Raw genomic sequence first — 22904 nt, forward strand, 5'->3', positions numbered from 1 at the left:
TGGGAAGAGGAGCGACACTTCAGTTATCACACTGATGTTAGGATGTTGATCGTGCAGAAAACGCAGTACACACGCACATCAGATCAAGCTTGCACTGGTGTTTGTTGCCAAATGAATTCTGAGTGATTGATTAACTAATTTCCAAATGGAGGAAGGAAATAATTAGAAATGATTTATTTATTTATTTATTTTTTGCAGAGTGTTTCGCGGTGGGGAGACACTTGAGGAGGCAGCCGTGTGAATGATCTTAATCTCTGTGTGTTTGTGTTTTGCTCACAGGGAGGAGAGCACTGCTACTACCAGGGGAAGGTCAGAGACATTCCTCACTCATTTGTGGCCCTTTCAACTTGTCATGGATTACAGTAAGTACAGATGTATGTTTGTGACTTGTGTGCATCTTTCTTTCTTCACCAAAGTTGCTCATACTTTGTGTTCAGGTCCTGGTCCTTGCGCCCATTTATCCATCAGGTCAATACGATTAGTTTTAGCCCAACCCTTTTCTGTCTCTACACATTTTTCAGTTTGTAAATTGTTATTCTCTTCTCTTCTCCCTGTTGATATATTTAGCTTAGCGTGCTTGTCTCGTCAGAGAGACAGGTCAGTCATGAGGCCTGCTGGTAGGAACGCTGTTTGCGCATCTTATGAATTAGTGTATGTGCAGCTGTGCGTGAGTATACAGGGATGAATAAAATAGTCTACAGAGAGTGGCCATCCTGCAGGGTAAAAATTTACTCCATTCATGAATATCACTGGATGCTGTGTAAAAGTGCACCTTTTTAAAACATGCAAATATAACAGCTTTTAGTAATTGCTTACACAAACTTCCTGACAAGAAATTGTGTTTTTGCAAAAATTGTGACCATACGAAAAAAAAATGCCCACATTGTCCGCTTGACCTTTTAAAACTCAATAATTTCCACTTGCTGTTTGTTTACATGATCCATTTATGTGTCTTAGAATGTAATTGTAAGGAGGAGTGGAGGCACAGTGGTGGTCTATGTAATCACTAACAACAATTATTACACCAACGATGTGACTCATTATGCTTGTTAGTATTTGGACCTGAGGACTGTGAATTCATTCATATTCAGTTGTGATGACTACATTGTATGCTGAATAACAATGATTCCTCAGTGAAAAAAAGGAGATGTGTAGTGTTTTCCTTTTTTTCAATGAAAAATTGAACAGTCCTTTTTGTAACCTTTTGGATTTATAAAGGAGGAGAGATCTAAGCTTTAGATCTTTTGCTATGACAATGTAAATATACCACCTTTCACATCAGCATATTATTTACGGTATATGCTGTTTCATCTAAAGATTCCTTAAGCCTTGTGTAACTCAACATATCTTACTTCAACATATATAAACTAAATAATCAGTGCAGACGTGTAGTTTAAGATCATCACTGCAAGTAGACAAAATCACATTGATACGTGCCAGCAAACTCAGCTACAGCTGGCTTTTAATAATGGTTACATATTTTATGTCATTCTGATAACCTATTGGAATCGTTTATCAAACCCAAACCAGGTAAATGTGTTGCATAAGCTTTAATGTCTCAATAGACGTGAATGTCCTCAGTGAATCACTGATCAGTTCAAATGTTTCTGAAAGTTGTGTTAGTAGTATCAATATTTTTCAGACTCAAATCAATCATATTGATTTTTTTTTTTTTTTTCAAATATGGAAAGAAATACACAAGCCGACATAAATTTTTTTGAGACACACCCATTAATACGCTCTGTGTGTGTTGTGTCTAAGAGAGAGAGAATATCAGAGGTAGAGAGTTGAGGGAGTGCATAGTGGTGTCGAGGGGTTAGACATTAGGGAGAGACTATTTCCCTTATGCTGAGTCAGTTATAATATATATTTGTCTCTCTTGTCTTTCTCTCCCCCTTTCACCCTTAGTTCTTTTCTCTCTCTTTTTCTCTCGCTCTCTCTCCATCACTTCAGCACACAGAGAAGCTTAACACTGCAATGCAATACTCCTCTTACAGCTGTATATGGAGGGATAGTGCACTCAGCTACATCCATCAAATGGGACACAGGCAGCTCACTAATGACTCAGATTCCTGTTTAAGGCATCATTCAAGCGCTGCACATTTCACTAAAATGGAAATATTTATACTCATTCAGAAATTATCAGATGAAAATGTTCTGCCTTTTTTCTCAGAAAAGCACAAATTCAAATCTTGGGTGTGAAGTTCGAATCAATTTTTAATTATGATCATCACTGGGGTTCATCACGTGGTCTCTTTCAGCTCTGTGTTCGGTCCTTAACTACTCCACAGGGAAACTTTTGACTGCTTAGCCTCTAAATCCTCCAAGATGTTCTGCAGCCAGTTGTTAGCTTTGTCTGTCTGAGGTTTGGTGCTGAGCAGCGGACTTGCACCCATTTAAAATAATGCTCTGAAAGAACTGCGTGTGAACTGAACCATTAAAGTTTAAGGCAGGTCGACCAAGAAATGCCTGAAACCATAGACTGTCTAAGAAAATGGATGTAGACTGTGGGTCTGAAAGGTGCAGCCAATGCTAATGAGACATAAAGCTTCATTGTTTATGGCGACCAGGGAGTGACTCCATTGGTTGTAAAAAGAAGGCCAACTGCATGGATGCTGATGGAGAATGGCTCTATTCTCTCTACTTTTACTTCAGTTAATAGTTCCCTAATGTGTTGATGGGTTCAGTCCTAGTAAAATCTGATCATTCATTGTAAGAAGATGCTGAAGAAAGTTTTTTTTTTTCTCCCCCCCCCCCCATATAACATAACATACTGACACCATACTGATATCCACCCTGTTTCTGTGTGTGTGTAATTTAAAGTGCTTTGTTTGACCATGGAAAAAATGATCAACTCAATGTTGATGCCAGAGGGGGACAGAAAGAATTGGAAGAGAAAAGACAGGCTGTGTTTACCTCCCTGATTTCAGTTTGACCCAACCAATCTCCTAAAAGCTTCTGATAAGGTTAATTAATGGATGATGGCCGATCATGTGCACATGAGCACAGCCCAGTGGATGGAGACAAGAGGACCTTGAAATGACTGTCAAATGAGAAATTGATCTCTGACTTTTAAAAATGATTGCTTGTACAAATAATGTGTGTGAGAATCATGGCCTCTACCTCTGATGCTATCATGTCATCAATGTCTTTAGAGCTTTAAGGTCATATGGAGGGGGTGAGGGGGATCTTTGAAATGATTGGATGACCTTTTATTTCACATTATCCTCCACCCTTCCCAGACGGTACTTGTGCCAAACACGGTGACAACAGTGTGCCCTCCAGGAAAACACTGAAATGGCTCATTTTGACATGATAGTGGAGGAGGAGCTGAGTTCAGATGTTCATTATTTCAATTAGCAATTAACAGTACTGTAAAAATCACATATGGTTCATATGTGCTCTCATCTTGTCCCTCCCTCTCTTCTCTTCCTCTTAGTGGGATGTTTTTCGATGGCAATCACACGTACATGATTGAACCTGGAGGAAAGGGAGGCAGCAATGTAAGTAAGCTGCAGATCTATACAGAAATGTACGTCTTCTCTCATGGGAATGTTTGGGTTTGTTCTCCCTCCCCATCTTTGTACATCCAGGTTTCCCTTAACCCTGGTGAGTTGTCAGTGGTCAGAAAATATCTTACAGAAGTGGTCTGTAATGTTTTTTGTGACTGATTCATCCTCTCACCTCCATGTGTTCATCAATTTTTTTTTAAACATAATTTAATATGTGCATGTCAAGCTGCAATTTTGATTAGTTACTCAATGAATCAAGAAAAATTTAAAGGTACATATTTGTCAGCTCTCATCTGCAGAAGGTTGGCGCAACTTCTTTGTTTCACAAAATAGTGGCCTGAATATCATTGTAGTTTGGACTATATGTTGAATGTACAAGCTCTTTTGATTATTGAAATTGGGATTTTTAGAAATAATTTTCTGTGCTTGTGATGACAGAACAAATCATCAAAAAATAATCTCCAGATAAATCACAAACAGCATTTTTTTTTGTTACTGCTCACTATTAGAATGATTTTAGAATGATCACAGTTTGTACATTATCAAGTTTACTTCCACTCGAAAGCCATCGACCATTGTTGTGATGGTTGCAGAGTTTTTAGTTTATTTTATCATAATATATGATGTTCAACTGTCTCAGGTTGCACTGATGTGTGTGCTGTGTGTAAGATTTTTGTTTTACCAAAGTCACAAATTCTACTTTGAAAGTATCTGAGCTACTCCACAGTTGGTCTATCAAATATCTGCTCTATCAGATGAAGGGATAGAAATACCCCCGGTACTGCCACAGTGCCGTGTCAAATACCATGGATTCCTAGTTTTCCGGGATTCATACAGGGGTCAGGTTTTGCCCTGAGAGCAGTGAGACAAAACCAGCACCAGACCGATAGACAGTTAGATAATAACAAGTACAGACATTTTGGTCACCACTTAAAGGACTGAGAATCTTTAAAGATGCTGTGAGCATGACAAAACAGCTGCTGATAGTGTGTGTGTGTGTGTGTGTGTACATGCACATATGAGAGAAACTTCCTTTCTGCTCTAATTAAAATGAAGAAGAAATGTGTGTTTGGTGTTAATCAGTAAAGGATGAAACAAGACAAGATAAGAGAGGTCAAGCACCCGTCTGTGTTTATGTCTGTGGGTGGTTGTGTGTGTGTGTGTGGGTGGGTGTGTGTGTGTGGGTGGGTGTGGGTGGGTGCCTGCGTGCGTGCGTATTCTCATGTGGAAGTGTGTATGTGCACTCATGGCTGTTGGTAGCGATGGATGGCACACACAGCTAAGTAACATTCATTCTCGTATGACAGTTTCAGCGCCATCAGCGTTGGGGGGGTTATATTAGACAGTATACCGCAATTGATGGGGTGAAGAGGGAACAGAGGGAGGAGATAAAAGACAAAGAGGAAAAAACTCAAGTAATTTATTAAATAAATCTAATTAAGTTGCTTATCATTGCTTCTCCTGCAGCGAAGGTGTAAAACCGGTGGAACTAATGATTTGTGAATGGCAGAAGCTACATCACAGTTACACAGCAATCAAAGGGAGTGGAAATCTTCAGTTAATGCAAGCAAGTCAGTATTATGAATGGGAAAAACATCGAAGATGTAGAAAGTAAGCTGGACAGAAAGGAAGGCGTGAGCGTCACACCCCTCTCCACTTCTTCTCTCCACTGCCTCCATCATTTCCTTTCCAACATTTTCTGGAGAGACTGAATTATTCAAGCGATGAGAGAGGGATGGAGGGAGAGACAGAGTTTTCTCAGAATATAGCTGCAGCACTTTGAGCTATATTATCATGGTCACTTTTGGTCATTTACACTGACACAGTAAAGTAAAATGCACATAAAAAGAGATTATCTATGTTCCTTTATATATGCTTATCATGCAAAAAACACATCTGTATGTCAAATATAAAAATGCAGATGAAAAGCCATGCAGTATATGTACAACATTTCTTTTTTTTTTTGGCTTCATAGGAAACCTTATTTTACCATTCAAGTAGCTGGACACATTAAATGTTTCATGTATTAAAAGCCACCTTGGTCTTTCTGCATTAAAAAAGTGCACTCAAATTTATATTGTCCTGAAGTCCATTAGATTTTATTGTCCTAAATCTACTGTGAGATTAATGAAAGAAATAAAAATGACAAGAAAATAATTATTTTCTTTGTCACTGAGGTGACACTGATGAAAACACACCCAAATACTTTACTTAGCTGTAGTTTCAAGGAACATGCACAGCAATATTTTATTATTTATATTTAATATTTTCTGATTTGATTTGTTGCGTTGCAGTCGCATATGTTACACACAGAACACATGATCTTAATGTGTTTAATGCTTTACGGAGTAACAAATGTACTCCCAACAGAATATGTATAGTTGAAAATATATATATATGCTACGTTCATATGAATGCGTCTGTGTGCTAACTGCGTGCGTGCTTCCTTCATCACTGCACCATAGATCAACGTGTTTTTCTTTTGTCAGATAGTATAATGTTGAGAACTGTGCAAAAAAGGCCTGCCTTCCTGAGATAAATCATATATAGCATAATAACACTGTGGTATAAGTAATTATGCCACTTTGGGAAACAGTTGGCACGCTCTTCTGTTAACAGTGTAGGTTTTGGCTTGTGAGGTGAGGGAATCCTGTCCACAGGATAATGCTGGGGACAGCTCTGCCCTCAGGCCCAGTGGTGGCTGTCAGTTTGTCAGCACCGAGCCCTGGATGTGAGCTCCCTGTGGGCAATGGTCCACATTGACCGTCTCTTCCCCTCTGCATCTCTTGGACCCTCAGTGTGTCTTCCTCTCTATTTCACTCTCCCCCTATATACCTCTTTGTTTCTCAGACAGTCTGCTTGGTCTGCAGGTCGTCCTCTCATTTTCGTCAGACAGATGCACAGACGTCTGCTGCTATAACCTAAGTGCTCTCAACATATCCAACAAGATTGTATCTTCTCTTTATACCCTGAAAAGGTCACATATCTCTCCTTATAACTTAGTGATAGCTTTGATTGCAACATGATGCACCACTAACTCTGGCTGTAATTAACTGGTTGAAAGTGATTTTTAAAAAAAGATGAAAAAAAAAAATGCTTGGATGGGGTTGTTGAGATAGAGAGTCAGCATGGCTTCTGTCAGCCATATGGTAAATCCATCTGCCCTTTTTCCTCCATGCCAGGAAAAGTTATACAGGACATTCGCTAAGTGTGTCCTTAACAAGCGGCTCCTGTCACCCTCTGCAGCTGAACTGGTCCAAAAGTGTCTTAGTGTGTTATGGAAAAACACAAACAGGCTTCAGAAGTGAGATAGAACACCAACTGCAAATTCACAAGCTGAGAACATGATGTTCCCAGGCACTTTAAAGCTGATAAAGCCTGCACTTTTTTAGTGTGTGTGCGCATGCGCACGCACACTTGTAAGGAGGATGTGTGATGTTAGGTTACATATGCAGAAAACACCATATGTTCTGCAGTTTTTTTTTTTTTGATACCTTCTCACCTCCCCTCCACCTCAGGGCTTCCTGTGGCTACATCTCACCAGATCTTGCTCTTTGCTTTTATCGAAGACAACAAAATAATGCTGCATTCCCACAGCTGCACTATCTAGGGTTCAGCTCCAGGTTGGAAAACCTTTGCTACCTCTCATGTCTTGTTGAACAGTCAGATAAAGGCACAACAATCTTAAATAAAAATGCAGAGTATCGTGGAAGCTGAATTGGTCCTCAAATAAATGTGTTTCCAAAATTGCATTTAATAGTTTTAGGTGGCACTGTGACAGTATCACCCAAATCATTACATAACCATGAATCTCTGCAAATTCTCAGTCATAATCTGCTGTAGCTCTTAAAATCATTCAGTTTAGACCAAAATATTGGGCGGCACAAAATTTTGCTTTTTAAATGTGAGGATTTCAATTCTTGCTGTTTTTCTGATCATTTCAAATGGAATGTCTCTGTTGGCATCTTGGCATTTCAGAAAAAAACTTCCAAAATGTGCCGTCTTGTGATGTCCCGGCTGGTCTGCATTTTTATTGCTGCAGTCTTCAGATCTTACGTGATGACCTGACCTGCGGGGACAAGATGAGTATAGAGTGAGAATAAGTGTCTTCGGTTGTCAGGGGTGAGGAGAGGGGGGATGATGTGGAGCAGCGGCAGGTTGTAGGGTGGGGGTTTGCATGAGGTTCCAAGGACATGATTTTTTTTTTTTCTCCTCCTAGCATTAAGTGGGAGCCAGATTAAGAAGGGGGTCTCCCTGTGGCCTCAAGCCAATTTCATGTTGCCAAACCTGGTCCAGTTCATTCACTCATGCAGAGAGGGTGGGAATGAAAAGCACGTTACCCCTCAATGCTTTATATTCATGAGCCAGCAATCTATGTCTGAGGTATCGTCTCCCTTAGCAACCCAGGCTCCACCCCTGTCTCTTTGTATCACGACATATGAAAGCCATCTGTGTTTAGGCCCTTAATCTCTATCACTACACATACCCCGCCGTGTCTGTACGCTGTGTGTGTGTTTTTAGAACTGAGGTGATTGGCTGAGAGCGATGGGCTGGGGAACAAAGAGGAAAATGCTTTATTACCACAGCTAATTCAGCAGTAACAGCTCTGATAATGATGGATGGTGCTGCGTCTGTGTTACTGATAATGGGAAAAAAAACCAAACAAACAACTGAGCTATGCTTCTTTTAATCATGTTTGTATTAATGAGCAACTTCTCCACTTCTGAGTGCTGCAGTTCAGACTGGCAGTTGTTAATCCAGACACTCCAGTCCACTTGCACTGTATCCAAGATAACTTGTGAGTGCTAAAAGCCTGGTTTTAATAAAGGCTTCACTATTTCTGCTTTGGCTGTAGGTCCCCCAAATCAGACGACAAGTCAAACATCACTCGGTCAACATTCCATTGTTGTTATTTTGTTGTTGGTGTGATGATGACAATGGTGCGGATTTTAACAGTGAAGCTTAAATCCTCAAAGCTGTATTTTTCTCTTTTGTGCCGGCATACGTTTTGATGATGACACACATCTGGGAAAACCATAAACTTAGAGTCCATCGTTTCATCACACAATTCATTAATTAAACTGAATATCCTGACAGATAACCAGCTGAAACTATCAACGGAGGGTTTCAGTCTGACTGAAATGTTGCTGAGCTTTAAAAATTAGATTTATGGCAAGTTAGAAAGTCTGGATAAATAATTTGTGAATACTTTTCTAAGTGGCAGTAAATGTGTGTTGTTGTTGGAATTATAGTGAATACTTTAATACCAATGAACTCTTGTGGCAGTTTTTCTCCATCTCAGACAAACAAGCAGATACATTGTGATTTATGTGTTTAATAAGAAGCTGATGTATAGAGACACAGATGAATATCATGGACCTCAACAATGCAGAATAACTTGAAGGACCCATTATACTTCAATGTAATGGTCAGTGCTCATTAAGCAAAACACAAAGTAGAACAATTTAACTGACGTATACATTTGACTTTGTCACAAATACTAGTAACACAAACAGCATCTCCAGCCTAGACAGCAAATTTTCAAGGTAAAAACAAAAAAATGTAACATTTCCTATATTTTATCTGTTGATCCAGTGACATAAAGTTAATCATTATCTGACATGTCAAGCAATCTCATTGACGTCACTGACATTACACTTCATAATAAAAACAATTATTACAACAACACATTTAAATCAGCTAACGGGTTTACTGCCGTAAACACTTCGGAAACATACACCCTGCAATATGTGATAAGTAATGTTAGAAGCCAATACATATATTTAGACAACCTCAGTGAACAAAAGCAATGTAAACTGGATTCAGTATTCACATAATTAGTGCATTAAAAACTATAGTTTCTCTTCACAGGGCACTGAGGCATTATCTACAAGGTATATTAAAACATATGATTTCAAAGACACAAATGGGTCGGTTCTTAGTTGTCTACTTAGTATCAGAATTTAAAGATAAAGAGTCAGTTCGTTCAGTAGTGTTAAACAGAAGGCCTCCATAAAGTGACAAATAGGTTGCATGCATCAGAAAATGTGAAGAAAAATATAATTTTGGGGTGAAGCTGCAATTTTGGCAGTGAGACATAAGAGTTTAATTTATTTGAAGTCACCTACCAAATGCTAGTAACTGTTGTCTTGTGGCTAATTCATTGTTCCACTGGCTTCTTAAGCTGGTTGCGTGGTGTACAGTCAGCCTGAATAGTAACAAAAGCTAGTTGAGGTGTCCTTCAGCACTTCTGGCTACAAATTAAAAAAAAGAAAAAAAAAAATCTTCCCTTTTCTACAATACTAAGCTGAAATCAGTGTTGTTTGCCCCAGTGTTTTCTATGCTTAATTAAAAAAAACAAAATGAAATCCTTCATATCTCCAGAAGTCTTTTGACTGGCTCTGGTCTTCCATAATCAGCAGTTTATAGACCGTCACTCCAGGGGCTGTAAGTACCTCCCATATTATTAACTTCTACTCAAAGTCTTTTCATTTTGTCAATGTTGAAGCTTCAATGTGCTGAGGTTTTCAGCCTTGTTTCTCTTAGTCTCCCTGTGTCAACACAGGAATGTCGATCTCTATGGCAGACATCCGTGAGCGGCTGGAGTAGCGGTGACCTGCGTAGCTGGATGCATAGCCCTGAGAGGGAGCATAGCTTTGTGAGGGGGCATAGCTCTGGGAGGGAGCGTAGCTGTAAGCCTGCCCCCCCCCAACTTCAGACCCATACCCATCTGGAGCAGAAATCTGAGACATGTACACCTGTGGTGGTGCAGGGGCAACAACACTTTGTGCGTAGCCTTGAGAAGGCACATAAGGTTGTGCGTCAATCACTGTGGGAGGAAAGGCCTGTGGTGGGAATGGCTGAGGTCCATACACTGGGGAGTGAGGATATCCATTGGCAGTAAGAGGTTGGCTGGAAAGAGATGTCTGCATGGAGGGGAGAGGCAACCAGAACGGAGAAGGCAACTTCTTACACATACAGTACCACATGAACATCAGCAGCGCAGCTAGCATTAGCCCTCCAGAGCAGCCTATTGATACGTATACAGCAAACCCATCAGAGAAAATATTGTCATATTTGATGTTCAAGTCCTTAGTGCGGAAGAGGAACCATACTGAAGGTGCAATGGCAATAGCACCACCAAGGAACAAGAACATCCCAGCCACAAGGTGACAGCCTGCACTGTTGACCAGGAATCTGATAGTTTTAATGTCTGGCTCAGGCTTGTCTGAGCAGCAACAGGTCTTACACATCCCAGCCATGCACAGCAGCAAAGCTAGGGAGCCAAACATCAACCCTGCAGGCAGACAGAACTGTAGGAGCCTCAAATCCAGCTGGTCCACTTTAGAGTACCACTGGAAATTTGAGAAATAATGATTCTGTTAGGACACTTTAGAACACAAAAGGAAAAGCAGAAGGAGGCAAACTACTCTGTACAATACCTCTGAATCATAGTAGTAGCATCCTGAGTAGCCATCCTGTTTCACACATTTAGCCCACAGCCCATCATACACACTGATATTCTTGGCGTTGCGATTGAAGGTGACAAGTCTTGTTATTCGCCACTGTGGGATTATTGCTGACACAGCAAGTCCTCCTACAGACACGAAGGCAATGATGAAGGAAAAAGCATTGGTGGCGTGGATGTTCCGGCACGACATGGTTGTTGGTGAGAGGCCTGAGGCCACCAGGAAAGTTTCTGTTTGAAAGAATGAATGAGGAAGTCAGATATCTGAGAAAGAATTGCCTGGTCAGTCCTGGGACTAATTGGGGCCTTTGTTTAATTTAAATTTTTCCCCTGTATAAAAACTCTTGCTCATGGGAAGACACGAGTTTATGTGAATGGCCCCATTACTACTAAGTGATGTAACTGTGCCACAGACTGACCTAGCTCTGGGCAACCTGCCTGCATTTCTATTCACCACAGTATAGATGACCCAATATCTACTGTCCCTGAGAAACAATGCTCTCATTTCAGCAGCAAACAAAGTGGGAATGACTTGATGACTGAGGTTACAGAGCTAGTGTGTCTATTCTGCAGTACATTGCATAGTCTGTCCAGCTACACTACTAACAATATATCTGTACACTTGGGGTTTCTATAGGTATACCAATGGTGGTGTAACGCATGTAACAGTGACTGCCCTTTGTACTGAAATATAACTTTAAAATACTCAAATACAAACCCTAACCCTTCATCTTAATGTGTCTGAATGATTAAAATCAGTTTTAATTCCAATTAAAGTAGAAAAAGACCGCCAGGGCTGGTAAAAAATTCAAAATAAAACATGCAAGGACTTGAATTTATCAAACTAACAGACGGTTAGATCTGATCATCAGATCTGATGTTTGGATTCTGCAGCATCCTTTAAATCATCTTTTTTTTGTGTTTTTTTTTTTAAGAGTTTGCTATTTCCATACCCCTGTTTTTACTCCTCCAGGTGTGATGTCCCTGCTACATTTTTGTTATTTACTTGACTAAGAAGTGACCAAAATCCACCATAAGAGATTAATGGCTGTGTGGATAAAACTCTGCCATACAAGCACCAAGACTGCAAATCCAAGTTTGATTTTGTGATTGAAGTTACTTCATAACTTAATCGTGTCTTAACAGTCACCAACTTTCCCTTTAGCCTGGCTAGGCTAGCAGTACAACAGTAAATTAGGACTGTTGGCCCGGTAGGTTGAATATTATTCATGTATTGATGAAAACAGCACTAATTCTAAAGAGGAGCATGTATAGCAATAAGTTGGATTCGTTAAACCTGATCACTTCATTATGAATATGTTATAAGAGCCTTGGTTTAATTATTAGCATTAAACAAGCCTTTTTTTCTCGGAGCATTAGCCAGCTAGCCGGTAGCTAGCCTTCAAAGTCAGCGAAGCAGCAACCTGTTGCTCCCGGTAAGCCTGGATATGAAGCCAGAAACGGTATATTTGTACCGTACCGTGTGTCCCCGGAGGTTTGGTCGTCTTTACAGCTTGGGGGGTGACATTTGAGCCGGTCCTCTCCGGCCCACCTCGGCCCGAACCTGAGCTTTCTCTGAGCTGAAGTGTTCATTAACGTAAACAGGATGTGGCCTCTGACGGGCCGGGCCGTTTCCGCCCTCAGTGCTGCCTGACAGGCCCGATTCAGGGCAAAAACACAACATTTCAAAATGTAATATTCCCTGGAGTTATTCCCTACACACAGATAAACACAGGCCATTTATGACAGCACAAATAGGCACAAATCAAATCCAAATTAAATAAATGTTATAACAAATGCAAAAACAGCAAGAGAGTACAATGATCGCAGAGGACAATTATGTAATATATTATCACCGTTTCCTAATCAGAAAATGTATTTAAAATTAGAAACAATGTTCAATATTCTCTCCACTTATCATCTTCTCTGCTGCAGGAAAAACTGCCGCTGTGATGGCGTGTACAATAATAACAAAGAGTTAGTTGAACAGACAGAGCTATGAGTTTATGTGGTTTCTACTCAACCAAGCAACTTTTTTTTTCAGCCTCTTGATCACTGATGAATTGAATGTTTGAACTTCACAATTCCAGCAGTATGTGTTCAGATATAATGTGATTATTATGTGCTTTTCTTCCTTTTATGGTGGTGGTAATGGCGATGTGTGTGTGAGAGTAAAGTAAATTACACTCTTAATTGTGAATTGTCCCAATGTTTAACTTGATTCAGTTCCATTTTTGTGTGTTATAGGGGGTCCACATCCACATGATATATAAATCTACTGGGCAAACAGGATTTGGTGATTTTTCCAGTGGTAAGAATGAACACATAACGAAGAATTTAATAATAAATTAACTTTGATATAAGTGAAATTACTATTTGGTCTTGTGGTGTGCCTTTACTCACACTTAATATAGAAAATGCATTATTCTTTTTTTTTTTTTTTTTTATAAAATCTTCTGAATGATACCACATTTTTCGATTCCCAGTTGATCTACCTGAGCCACCCTTTCCCAGCCCTCCATTTCCAGGGTCAAAAGCTGTTCACAGGAGAAAAAAGAGACAGGTATGACTCTGCTGCAACCACATCTGGTGTGATGATTATTTACTGGAGCTCTCAGACCAACCATGCTTTGTGTTGTGCGTCTTAAAATGTGTTTTTTAAGGCAGAAAAAAATAATTATGCCATAATTCTGCTTTTAGTCTGGACCTGATTCTGCTTTTAACCACATGTAAATTTTAGGCAATTACACCAACCCAAAGAGAGAGACTGCTTTCTCACTCTCTTCCCACGCAACAACACTCCATCCTTCTACTACTTCTTCATCTTCTCGTCTTATTTTTCATGAAATATTTATTAACTGAAGAGTAGAGGCTGCTTCTAGTTCCATCTTTTCTCAGACACTGTCAGATGTCTGAATGTCTCCCAGCCATCTGATCTTTATTTGGGATTTGGAGAACAGAAACATCTACCCGAGCTTTGCAAAGTTCATCCACATTGATTAGTCGCCTCTTTTCTTTCCGTAGTGACGCAGGAGTTGATCTTTGTGTTGACTGTCTGTGCTTGTCTGACATTCTCCTTGATGTCCAAAGTCTTGGTCTCGGTCTGTTTATATGATAAAACTAAACTGTGTTGTTTCGCCACACACACAGGCGCCACATGTCTCACGCAGTGTGGAGGATGAGACCAAATACATTGAGTTGATGGTGATCAATGACCACTTAATGGTAAGCTTTTGTCTGTGTTATCATCTGACATACCATTACTGTGTGATGAATCTATAGTTCTGACACTTTAAGGTGATAAAATAGTTATCATCTAAAATATTTATTAGTGTAAAACCATAAATGTTTTTCTGTTTGTTAGCTGTGCCTGCATCTTCATACAGTTTAAGAATAAACTGTATGAAGAGTTGGCTTAAAAAAAAAAAAAAAGATCAACTATTATTTGTTTTTGGTCTTTTAATGGGATTTGTTGACGATCACTAAAAGTACAGCATACTTGAAATTCTGAGAGCTGAGCACAGGATGCTGTCAACTGTATGAAAGTGCTTGCACTCCTGAGTCACTCAAAAACTGCCTATGTTGTGCATAAAATGGAAAATGTTTTGATTCAGATACACCTGACTAAGATCCTCTGGGTCGGATTTTATTTTATACACAGTGACATTGATATTTGGAGCCAATGTAATATGCTTATTTATTTATTTATTTACTCAAATGTCTTAAAATTAATTTATGCCAGATTATGGATCTCACTTGTATTTGTTTCCTCTCCATTCTGCTGTCTCTCTCTCTGTCTCTCTTTCGCTCTACAGTATAAGAAGCATCGGCTTTCCGTTGGGCAAACAAATAACTATGCTAAGTCAGTGGTCAATATGGCTGACATGGTAAGATTTGTATTGATCCTCTTCTTGGAAAGCTTGCCACAAGCACTCCCAGGAATGGGGACATTGCACTGATTTCTCATTTAACCAACCTTACTTTCTCCATTTAAAACCTCGTCTGACCGGTAATTTGCTGCAGGCAGCCATTAACCAGGCAGCTATGAGTTTTCAGGTTTCAGAGGACTGAAGCAGCTGTGGGATTCCAGCAGTATTCATGTGGACAATTCATCGTTTGATTATTTGTGGCCACATCTGTGTGCTGTGTTACTGAAATCTGACCTGCTACGGGGTCACGTTTGTAAGCTGATAGGCTGATGAAACTGGAGGAAGGTCATGCTTTTTGTTGTGCCCTTGAAAATGATCATATGAAGGAGGCTCTGTTTGGGAAGTATCCATTGATTTCTAAATACAAGTAGAGTTAGTTTTCCTTCCAGTGTGTTCCGGTGTGCAGGCGCATTCAGAGGAAGACTTGATATGGCAGAAGGGATTGCAATTTCCTATAAGTTGCTGTAAATATCAGTATAAAGAAATAATTAAAAAATTTGGAACATATTTCTACAAATCTAACTCTTTTATCCAAAAAACCTTGATGGTTTTTAATTCTGCAGGAGCTGACAAAGACGTAGTTTGGATGTGACATTTGACTCTCGTACCTCATCAGTTGGCAGGCAGTGTAGAGGCAGATAGGGATAGCGAACAAGGACACAGACAGGCATAGCATAGCATCAAATCAGGGCTACTGCGGTTGTGGCTTTTAGGGATTCTTCATAATTTGTATTTAAGAGTGTTGCGCATACAGTCCCAATTACAGTAATTATAGTATTTTTTTGAGACAAAGATGTGTGTGTAAGATAATAGTTAGTTTATGTTAGGAATATGTAATCATATTCTTATGTGCATGGCCAACATAATGTTTACGCTCACTTTGACTCACTTTCTCACGCCTTTATTGTTTGTCCCAAACTTGCTGCTTTGGGACCACTTTTAATGTGACAAACTCCCCATCCTAATGCACAAACAGATTCTCAGTGGATAATGTCATATATCGATGACAGCTCCTGCTCTTCTCTGCCGGGTTTGTCCTCAGTTTTGCAGCGCTGGGTTAAATGAAGAGGCTCCACTCTTGTCCTTTCCGCCAGTGTTTGTCTGGCTCGTTTCCCCAATAGATATCCATCTTGTGAAAGCAAACATAATATTATTTACCATCCAATTGTCTACTGCTTTGTCCTTCAGACTGCTGCACTTGTTGACTCTCTGTGGCTGCCTGTAATATCTGCACTGAGTGTTGACTAGCTGACGGACTGCTGCTGTCATAATGATGACTTTGAAACATGTCTGTCAGTGTTAATATCCATCAGGACACGCCATTCTTTTTTTTCTTCGATGCTGGTTACACAGTAACTTTAAACGCATGTCTTTATACATTTTAGCTAATATCACACTGAAATAAAAATGTCTTCGATTCATCAGATATTCAAGGAACAGCTTAATACCCGGATTGTGCTGGTTGCCATGGAAACCTGGTCGGCTGACACCAAGTTCAACATTGATGATGACCCGATGGTGACCCTGAAGGAGTTCATGAAGTACAGAAAAGACTTTATTAAGGAAAAATGTGACTCTGTGCACCTCTTCTCGTGAGTCTGAATATGAAAGAACTGGATCGTCTTTATTTTTATGTATTTTGTTTTTTGTACTGAACACAGCTTTCTCATTATATCAGAGGGACTCGATTTCACAGCAGCTGGGGTGGAGCTTCCTACATGGGAGGAGTTTGCTCCCTGACCAAAGGAGGTGGAGTGAACGAGGTGAGCCACAAATTGATGAATCCCACAAACAATGATTTCTGATTCTCCACTTCATGTATCAGACCAATTAATATGGTTTTTTAATCTCATATTTTTGTACATACACAGAGATACCCAATATAAGCTCTAAATGTCATTTTAGACTGTTTCTGTACTTTCTCTCTGTCCATCTGTACTTTTTCATCAGTATGGGAAAACAGATGAGATGGCGATAACCTTGGCTCAGTCTCTTGGACAGAATATTGGCATCTTCTCAGACAAGAAGAGGATCCTCAATGGTACATAGTCAAACCAAAATCTTTTGTTATTTTTATACCACAAAATATTTTTCAACTCCCTTTCCTTGAACTAAAAAGATCTTGATGTATTTGTTTAACCCAGGTGAATGCAAGTGTGATGATCGTTGGTCAGGCTGCATCATGGATGATGTTGGGTAAGTTACTTTTAAATTATAATTTTTCTTATCAATATAGAAATGATTCTTAAAGATGCAAATGCTGTCAGTCATCAGTCATGGTGTTTCATATCATAAGAGTTTACCAGACTAATTTTAGAATAAAACAATGGCAATGCAGAGATTTGTCAGTGTCATCAGTTTTTCCCAACAAATTTAAATCACTGCATCAGGATATAGTGCAATTTAGCTTTAATGCGAAGATCACAGTTAACTCCATCATATTCTCAACTACATTTGCCTGAATTCTATTTTTAATAGATAGTTAGATCAAATTTCACTTAAAAGTAGTGTCATTGTGGGTTTGAGAATGTGGACGGTTTTTGTTCATAATGTGATCACAAATACATGCAGCTGCTCAATAAATCCCTATGTATTGTGAGGAAATGGAAGGATGGCTAAATTTTAAAATATATATAAACTAAATTACCAAAATTCCGGTTAACATTTAGGCAGGCTCCTAAAAAAATACACTTAAATATTCTTTTATTCAATGTGCTTCATGAGCATTTGCATCCCCCAGAGTTTGTCGTGTTGTAAAAAACCACTAGGTGTCAGTCTCAGTTTATTTTCTGTACTGTAGCACCTTGTTTATATAACTGCACTGGGCTCCTCTCAGTAGAAATGTGTTAAATATTATGCTGGTTGCTAAGGGTAGGAAATGAGTGATGTCCCAGTCTGTCTATGTTTATTTGCTTGTTTTGGTGCTGTATTACTTGGAGTGCGAACAATGTGATTGGCTGTGTTGTGTGTGCATGAGGCATTGTGAAGTGTGTTTGTGTGTGTGTACCCCTCTTCTTAAATACTTTTCACATTCCCCCTCTATCCCGAATGGGACAGCAGGTGAGCAGAAGCTTGCCTAGAACGTTGCCTGTGCTGTTTTGAACCAACTGGCTGCTTTGGAGGGGTTGTCAGCCATCACAACCTTTCCCATCTCATCCAGCAGCACTACAGCCACTTTGACCCTGGCTTCTCTTTTGGTCCAAATGATATGAACAAATACAGTTTGACGTCTCTTTGTCATACACAGGCTGTATTTTTCATTATCATTTTGTACGATTTCACTTTATGTGTATTCAGTTTTTGGCCGATGTTGACGGCTGATCAATCTAGAAAATGTAGTCAGTTTGATTATTCTGGTTATTGATAGGCTCCTTCTCCCTCCTGCCCTTTGAAAGTCAGGACTTTTCATCACTTGTTTTGTGTCCATGTCTAACCGATTGAAACAGTCTGCAATGTCATTCTCATCTTAGGCCAATATTTATATTTTTACTCCCCTGACACTCCATGCATAGATCCTGCTTAATTTGGTCACATAATTAGCCTGCCATGAGATCATGAGGTCACATGACAGAGGTCAGGCCACTGTGCTCTCTCTTGGGCCTGTCCTCTGTGAATGGATCTGACCCAGATCTGTTACCTCCACAGTAAAGTCAATGGTATTTCAGACAGTTGTATTCAATGAACGACCTCAGTCATGTCCATTGACAGAAGTTTATTCCCTCAGCACCTGCATGTCTGATCTACCTAATCAGAGTTTTACCACTACTAACTATTTTCACATTATTTTTGCAGGGTGTAGGTCTGTGGGCTTGTATGTGTGTGTGTGTTTGTATGAGAGTTGTTTGTGCATATAGATTGTTTGTATTCATATGCAATATAAGTTGCTTATTATGATAATCTTAAATTCAAATTAGACCTAAAATCAAATTTCTGGAGGACACAGTCCTAGAAAAAAGAGCGCCATGATTTGTTTTTAAAATGTGCATTATGTTTATGTTAAGATTTTTAGTAGATTTTATGTATTTTTTGTTGTTTGATTTCTGTTTTGTTATTGTGAAAGAATGGATATCGCTACAAACAAACCAAGACAAAATATGTATTTTAAAGGCATAATTGGTGCAATGCCACAAAATTGCGTGGAACAGAAAAAGCACACATGGAGATATTGTAGACATAAAACAACCTGCACCTTTTGCCAGCTGCAGACTCAGAAATAAAAGTGGTTTAGTGCATGTTAACACAGCCACGTCTTCTCATTGACACTGGGAGATGATGAGCTGACTGTGAATGAATTAGTGAGTTCAGGGAAGCAGGAAGTTGTTTTATAGGTAAATAATTACAACAGTGTCGGTGTTTTAAAATCTTTTGGAATACATATTTTGATTTCATGGTCATAATTACTGTGAAATGAGATGTTTTTATTGTGGCTGAATAATATTAGTCCACATGGTAATGATTATACTTATTTTGTTTACCAATGATTCACTCAAGCACGTTCCATCTTTGTCCCACCTTTTATTACAATTTAAAAAGAGATGAACACTACAAGATTTTGACAAGATTAAGCCCCAGCACAAATTAGAAATCAAACACACAAATTCCCCAGACAGCTGGGACAAGTTTAAACATGCTTTCAGATATTGTAGTGTGCTTCATCCACCATCAAAGCATCATTATTGCATCCTTGTGAAAGCATCATCTCCGTAGGTGGCTTCATTCAGTCAAATGGCACATGAAGTAGCAACAACCTCTCTTAGCTCCCGACTCTCTGAGTCACAGTGAGTCTCACTGTTATTGCATTGTCTCCTCTGTCAGTCCTGGTAAATATCACAGTCACTCCAGTTAAAGATGCATCAGCAGTATAATAAACATGAACTCCGACAGAACAACAATTTTGTGCTGCTCAGGTTTTGGTCGATATCATTCAAAGCATCAGAGCGAATGCAGTGCTTTTGATTGCAACAGACTAACCCTTCAAATGCTGATTGGGCTCCAGACTCCAGATGGATGTATAATTGAGCTGTGCTTTGTTCGAGCTGTACTTTGTATTTTTTTTTTTTTTTTTTTTTTACTGTAAATGGATCAAAGCATTCACGTAGACCATTTTAGAGGGTTCGAGAGTTTGCTTTTTTCTGTTTTGAGAAATCTGAAAATCTGAGAAAATCCAAATGTAATTTTAGTAGCCTTGAATCTAATGATAGTGCAATAACAGCACAACAGCAAATCATTCACTGTATTTGGATTCATCTCCAAGACAAGTTCACAAATGCATTTTAGATCCATCCCCATTTTCAATGTGTTTACAATTTTAGCTATATTATCTGTCTGTCTCCATGTTATAGTAAGGATCTCCTCTGAACTGTGAGTATGGTAAACCTGTCACAAAACACAAAATATTTATGGTGTTTCCTATAAGAAATACAAACTTTAATAGATTGTAAAATCTTCACGTGTTTTGTCCTGTTAAGTGCTTCTGGGAGCAGACCTTCTAGCATCCTGTATCTACCCTGTCTGTATGCACAGTAACTGCATAATATGGTTGTGTTGAACAGTTTCTACCTGCCCAAGAGGTTCTCCGACTGCAATGTGGAGGAGTACCACAATTTCCTGAACAGCGGAGGAGGAACTTGTCTGTTCAACCAACCTCTGAAGGTAGGTCACGCTCACAGACATACATGGATCTATTTCATCTGTTTTCTCACTGCTTTGAATATTATGTCTGCCATTTCCTCCCCAAAGCTTTTAGACCCTCCAGTTTGTGGAAATGGCTTCCTGGAGCCGGGAGAAGAGTGTGACTGTGGCAGCCCAGCGGTGAGTTACAACACTGGAGATGCTAATTCAACAATAAAGTGAAAGGCTCATTTTCTTACAACAAAGCCACCTGCCATGTTTTCTCTGTATGAGGTCATTTTAACAAATGAAGTAATAATGGAGAAATTCAAGAAATGTGTAGTTTTACCTTTAATCAATGATATATTTCTTGAGCGATTAAAACAAAAGGAGACCTCCGACAGAGTTTCTTTTTGTCTTTAGGAGTGTGCAAAGGAAGGGGAGAACTGCTGTAAGAAGTGCACACTGACTCAAGGCTCGAAGTGTAGCAACGGACTCTGCTGCAACAACTGCCAGGTACAAGACAGTTCACAGCCACACCAGCTGCCTTCTGGGTGTCATAGATGGTAAAACAGAGGTGCTGAAACACTACAGTGTACTAGAAAGGGCAGTCTCTGTACACCTTTAAATGAACAGTATCCTACTATATATCTTCTTCTGTTTTGTTTCATGCAGTGAATGAAAATATATCTTTAAAAATAATCAGAACAGGAGGGATGGAGGAAATACAAGGAGACCTTTGTAGAAATTATTGGAAATAACAAAAGAACTATCCAAAGATACACTGAAAAGCACAATTAGCATAGATACAAATGCATGATAATGGAAATAAACAAAAAAAAATATATATATATATTAAATATTCTGATATGTATTATTGATAAATAAATCATCATCTATTCACATATACACAAAAGTAGAACAAGCAATAGCCTATTATACCTCCATAGTGCAGTATCCCTAAAATTAGAGTTGTGACAGCTTATTAATGCTATGAAGTCTCATTACTTGAGTAATGCTGTGAGCAGATGCCATAAATATTGTGTAGACGACAATTATCACAGATGATGGTTTGATGTGCCAAGTGGGAAGCGAACTGGTACAGATGATTAATGCCGTGCAATCACTCAGAGCCTGTGTAATCTGTTTGCTGCTGCAGATGGAGTTTATGGGAGTTGTGTGTCGAGATGCAGTGAATGACTGTGACATCCCAGAAAACTGCACAGGCAACTCCAGCCAGGTGAACTTGAGCTTCCATTACACAGTTTCCAGCAGCTCTGAATTTAATATTAAAACTATGGGAAAGAAACTGCATGAAATGACAGTATCTCTGTTGTTTCTTTTTTTTTTTTCTCTCTCTGTTTTTTGCAGTGTCCGCCAAATGTGCACAAGATGGACGGCTACACGTGTGAAAAGGATCAGGTGACATGTTGGATAGTTTGGGTTTTACCGTGTTCTGCATGTCAAAAAAAGGAGGCTTTAACCGCCGTGGTTTCTCTCTACAGGGCCGATGCTTCAATGGAAGGTGTAAAACCAAAGACAAGCAGTGCAAGTACATTTGGGGAGAGAGTAAGTCTAATATTTCATAATATGTGACTTTCAACAGATAATCTTCCTGCACTGTACGCCTTCATTCTGATTTTTTTCATGTTGTGTTTCCCTCAGAGGCAACAGCAGCAGACAAGTTCTGTTACGAGAAACTCAACATTGAGGGGACAGAGAAAGGCAACTGTGGAAGGGACAAGGACACCTGGATCCAGTGCAACAAACAGTAGGCCCTTCCTCTCTGTCAAACTAACCTGTGCAGTTCTGCATTCATGTCTTTACGTGAGCCTTGACTGAACCTTTGTGTTTCAGGGATGTTCATTGTGGGTACCTACTGTGCTCCAACATCTCTCCTGCACCACGACTCGGAGAGCTGCAGGGGGGGCTGACCTCTTTCTCTGTAGCCCGACACAGCGCTTCTCTTGACTGCAGGTACTCATCATAGAAGAAAACACTCAGTTGTATGTGAACCCTTTGGGGTTACTTGGATTTCTGCATAAATTCATCATAGCATGTGTTCTGTTCTTCATCTAAGTCACAGCAATAGACAGACACAGTCTGCTTAAACCAACGGCGCACAAAAACTTATGTTTTTATTATAAAAATTCACAGTGCAGAGTGGAAACAGTATGTGAACCCCTAGGCTAATGACTTCTCCAAGAGCTAAATGGAGCCAGCAGTCAGCCAACCTGGAGTCCAATCAATGTGATGAGATCATATGTGTTGGTTAAAGCTGCCCTGCCCTATAAAAACACATACCAGTTTTGAGTTTGCTGTTCTCAAGAAGCATTGCCTGATGCCTCACACAAAAGAGCTCTCAGAAGACCTGCGCTCAAGAAT

General features: G+C 39.5%; 2 protein-coding genes across 5 annotated transcripts in view; one reads left to right on the forward strand and one right to left on the reverse strand.

Moving 5' to 3' along the window:
- adam22 (ADAM metallopeptidase domain 22) overlaps positions 1-22904 on the forward strand; it is a 52672-nt gene that overhangs the window by 18662 nt on the left and 11106 nt on the right. For all 4 annotated transcript variants that reach the window (XM_029503549.1, XM_029503551.1, XM_029503550.1 and 1 more), the window contains exons 5-22: positions 280-362; positions 3440-3503; positions 13228-13291; positions 13467-13543; positions 14131-14205; positions 14796-14867; positions 16335-16501; positions 16588-16672; positions 16860-16950; positions 17054-17105; positions 20462-20561; positions 20649-20720; positions 20943-21035; positions 21679-21759; positions 21891-21941; positions 22025-22088; positions 22185-22290; positions 22377-22496. In XM_029503549.1, the coding sequence (XP_029359409.1) occupies positions 280-362; positions 3440-3503; positions 13228-13291; positions 13467-13543; positions 14131-14205; positions 14796-14867; positions 16335-16501; positions 16588-16672; positions 16860-16950; positions 17054-17105; positions 20462-20561; positions 20649-20720; positions 20943-21035; positions 21679-21759; positions 21891-21941; positions 22025-22088; positions 22185-22290; positions 22377-22496 (1517 nt within the window). The remainder of the gene's footprint in view (positions 1-279; positions 363-3439; positions 3504-13227; positions 13292-13466; positions 13544-14130; positions 14206-14795; positions 14868-16334; positions 16502-16587; positions 16673-16859; positions 16951-17053; positions 17106-20461; positions 20562-20648; positions 20721-20942; positions 21036-21678; positions 21760-21890; positions 21942-22024; positions 22089-22184; positions 22291-22376; positions 22497-22904) is intronic.
- Positions 8838-12589, reverse strand: cldn12 (claudin 12). The gene is made up of 3 exons (XM_029503555.1): positions 12461-12589; positions 10955-11211; positions 8838-10867 (listed from the first exon to the last, which is right to left on the reverse strand). The coding sequence occupies exons 2-3, from the start codon at positions 11171-11173 to the stop codon at positions 10055-10057; spliced, it is 1032 nt and encodes a 343-aa protein (XP_029359415.1). The 5' UTR covers positions 11174-11211; positions 12461-12589; the 3' UTR covers positions 8838-10054.

The sequence above is a fragment of the Echeneis naucrates genome, chromosome 6 (genome assembly GCF_900963305.1).
Source record: "Echeneis naucrates chromosome 6, fEcheNa1.1, whole genome shotgun sequence".
NCBI lineage: Eukaryota > Metazoa > Chordata > Actinopteri > Carangiformes > Echeneidae > Echeneis > Echeneis naucrates.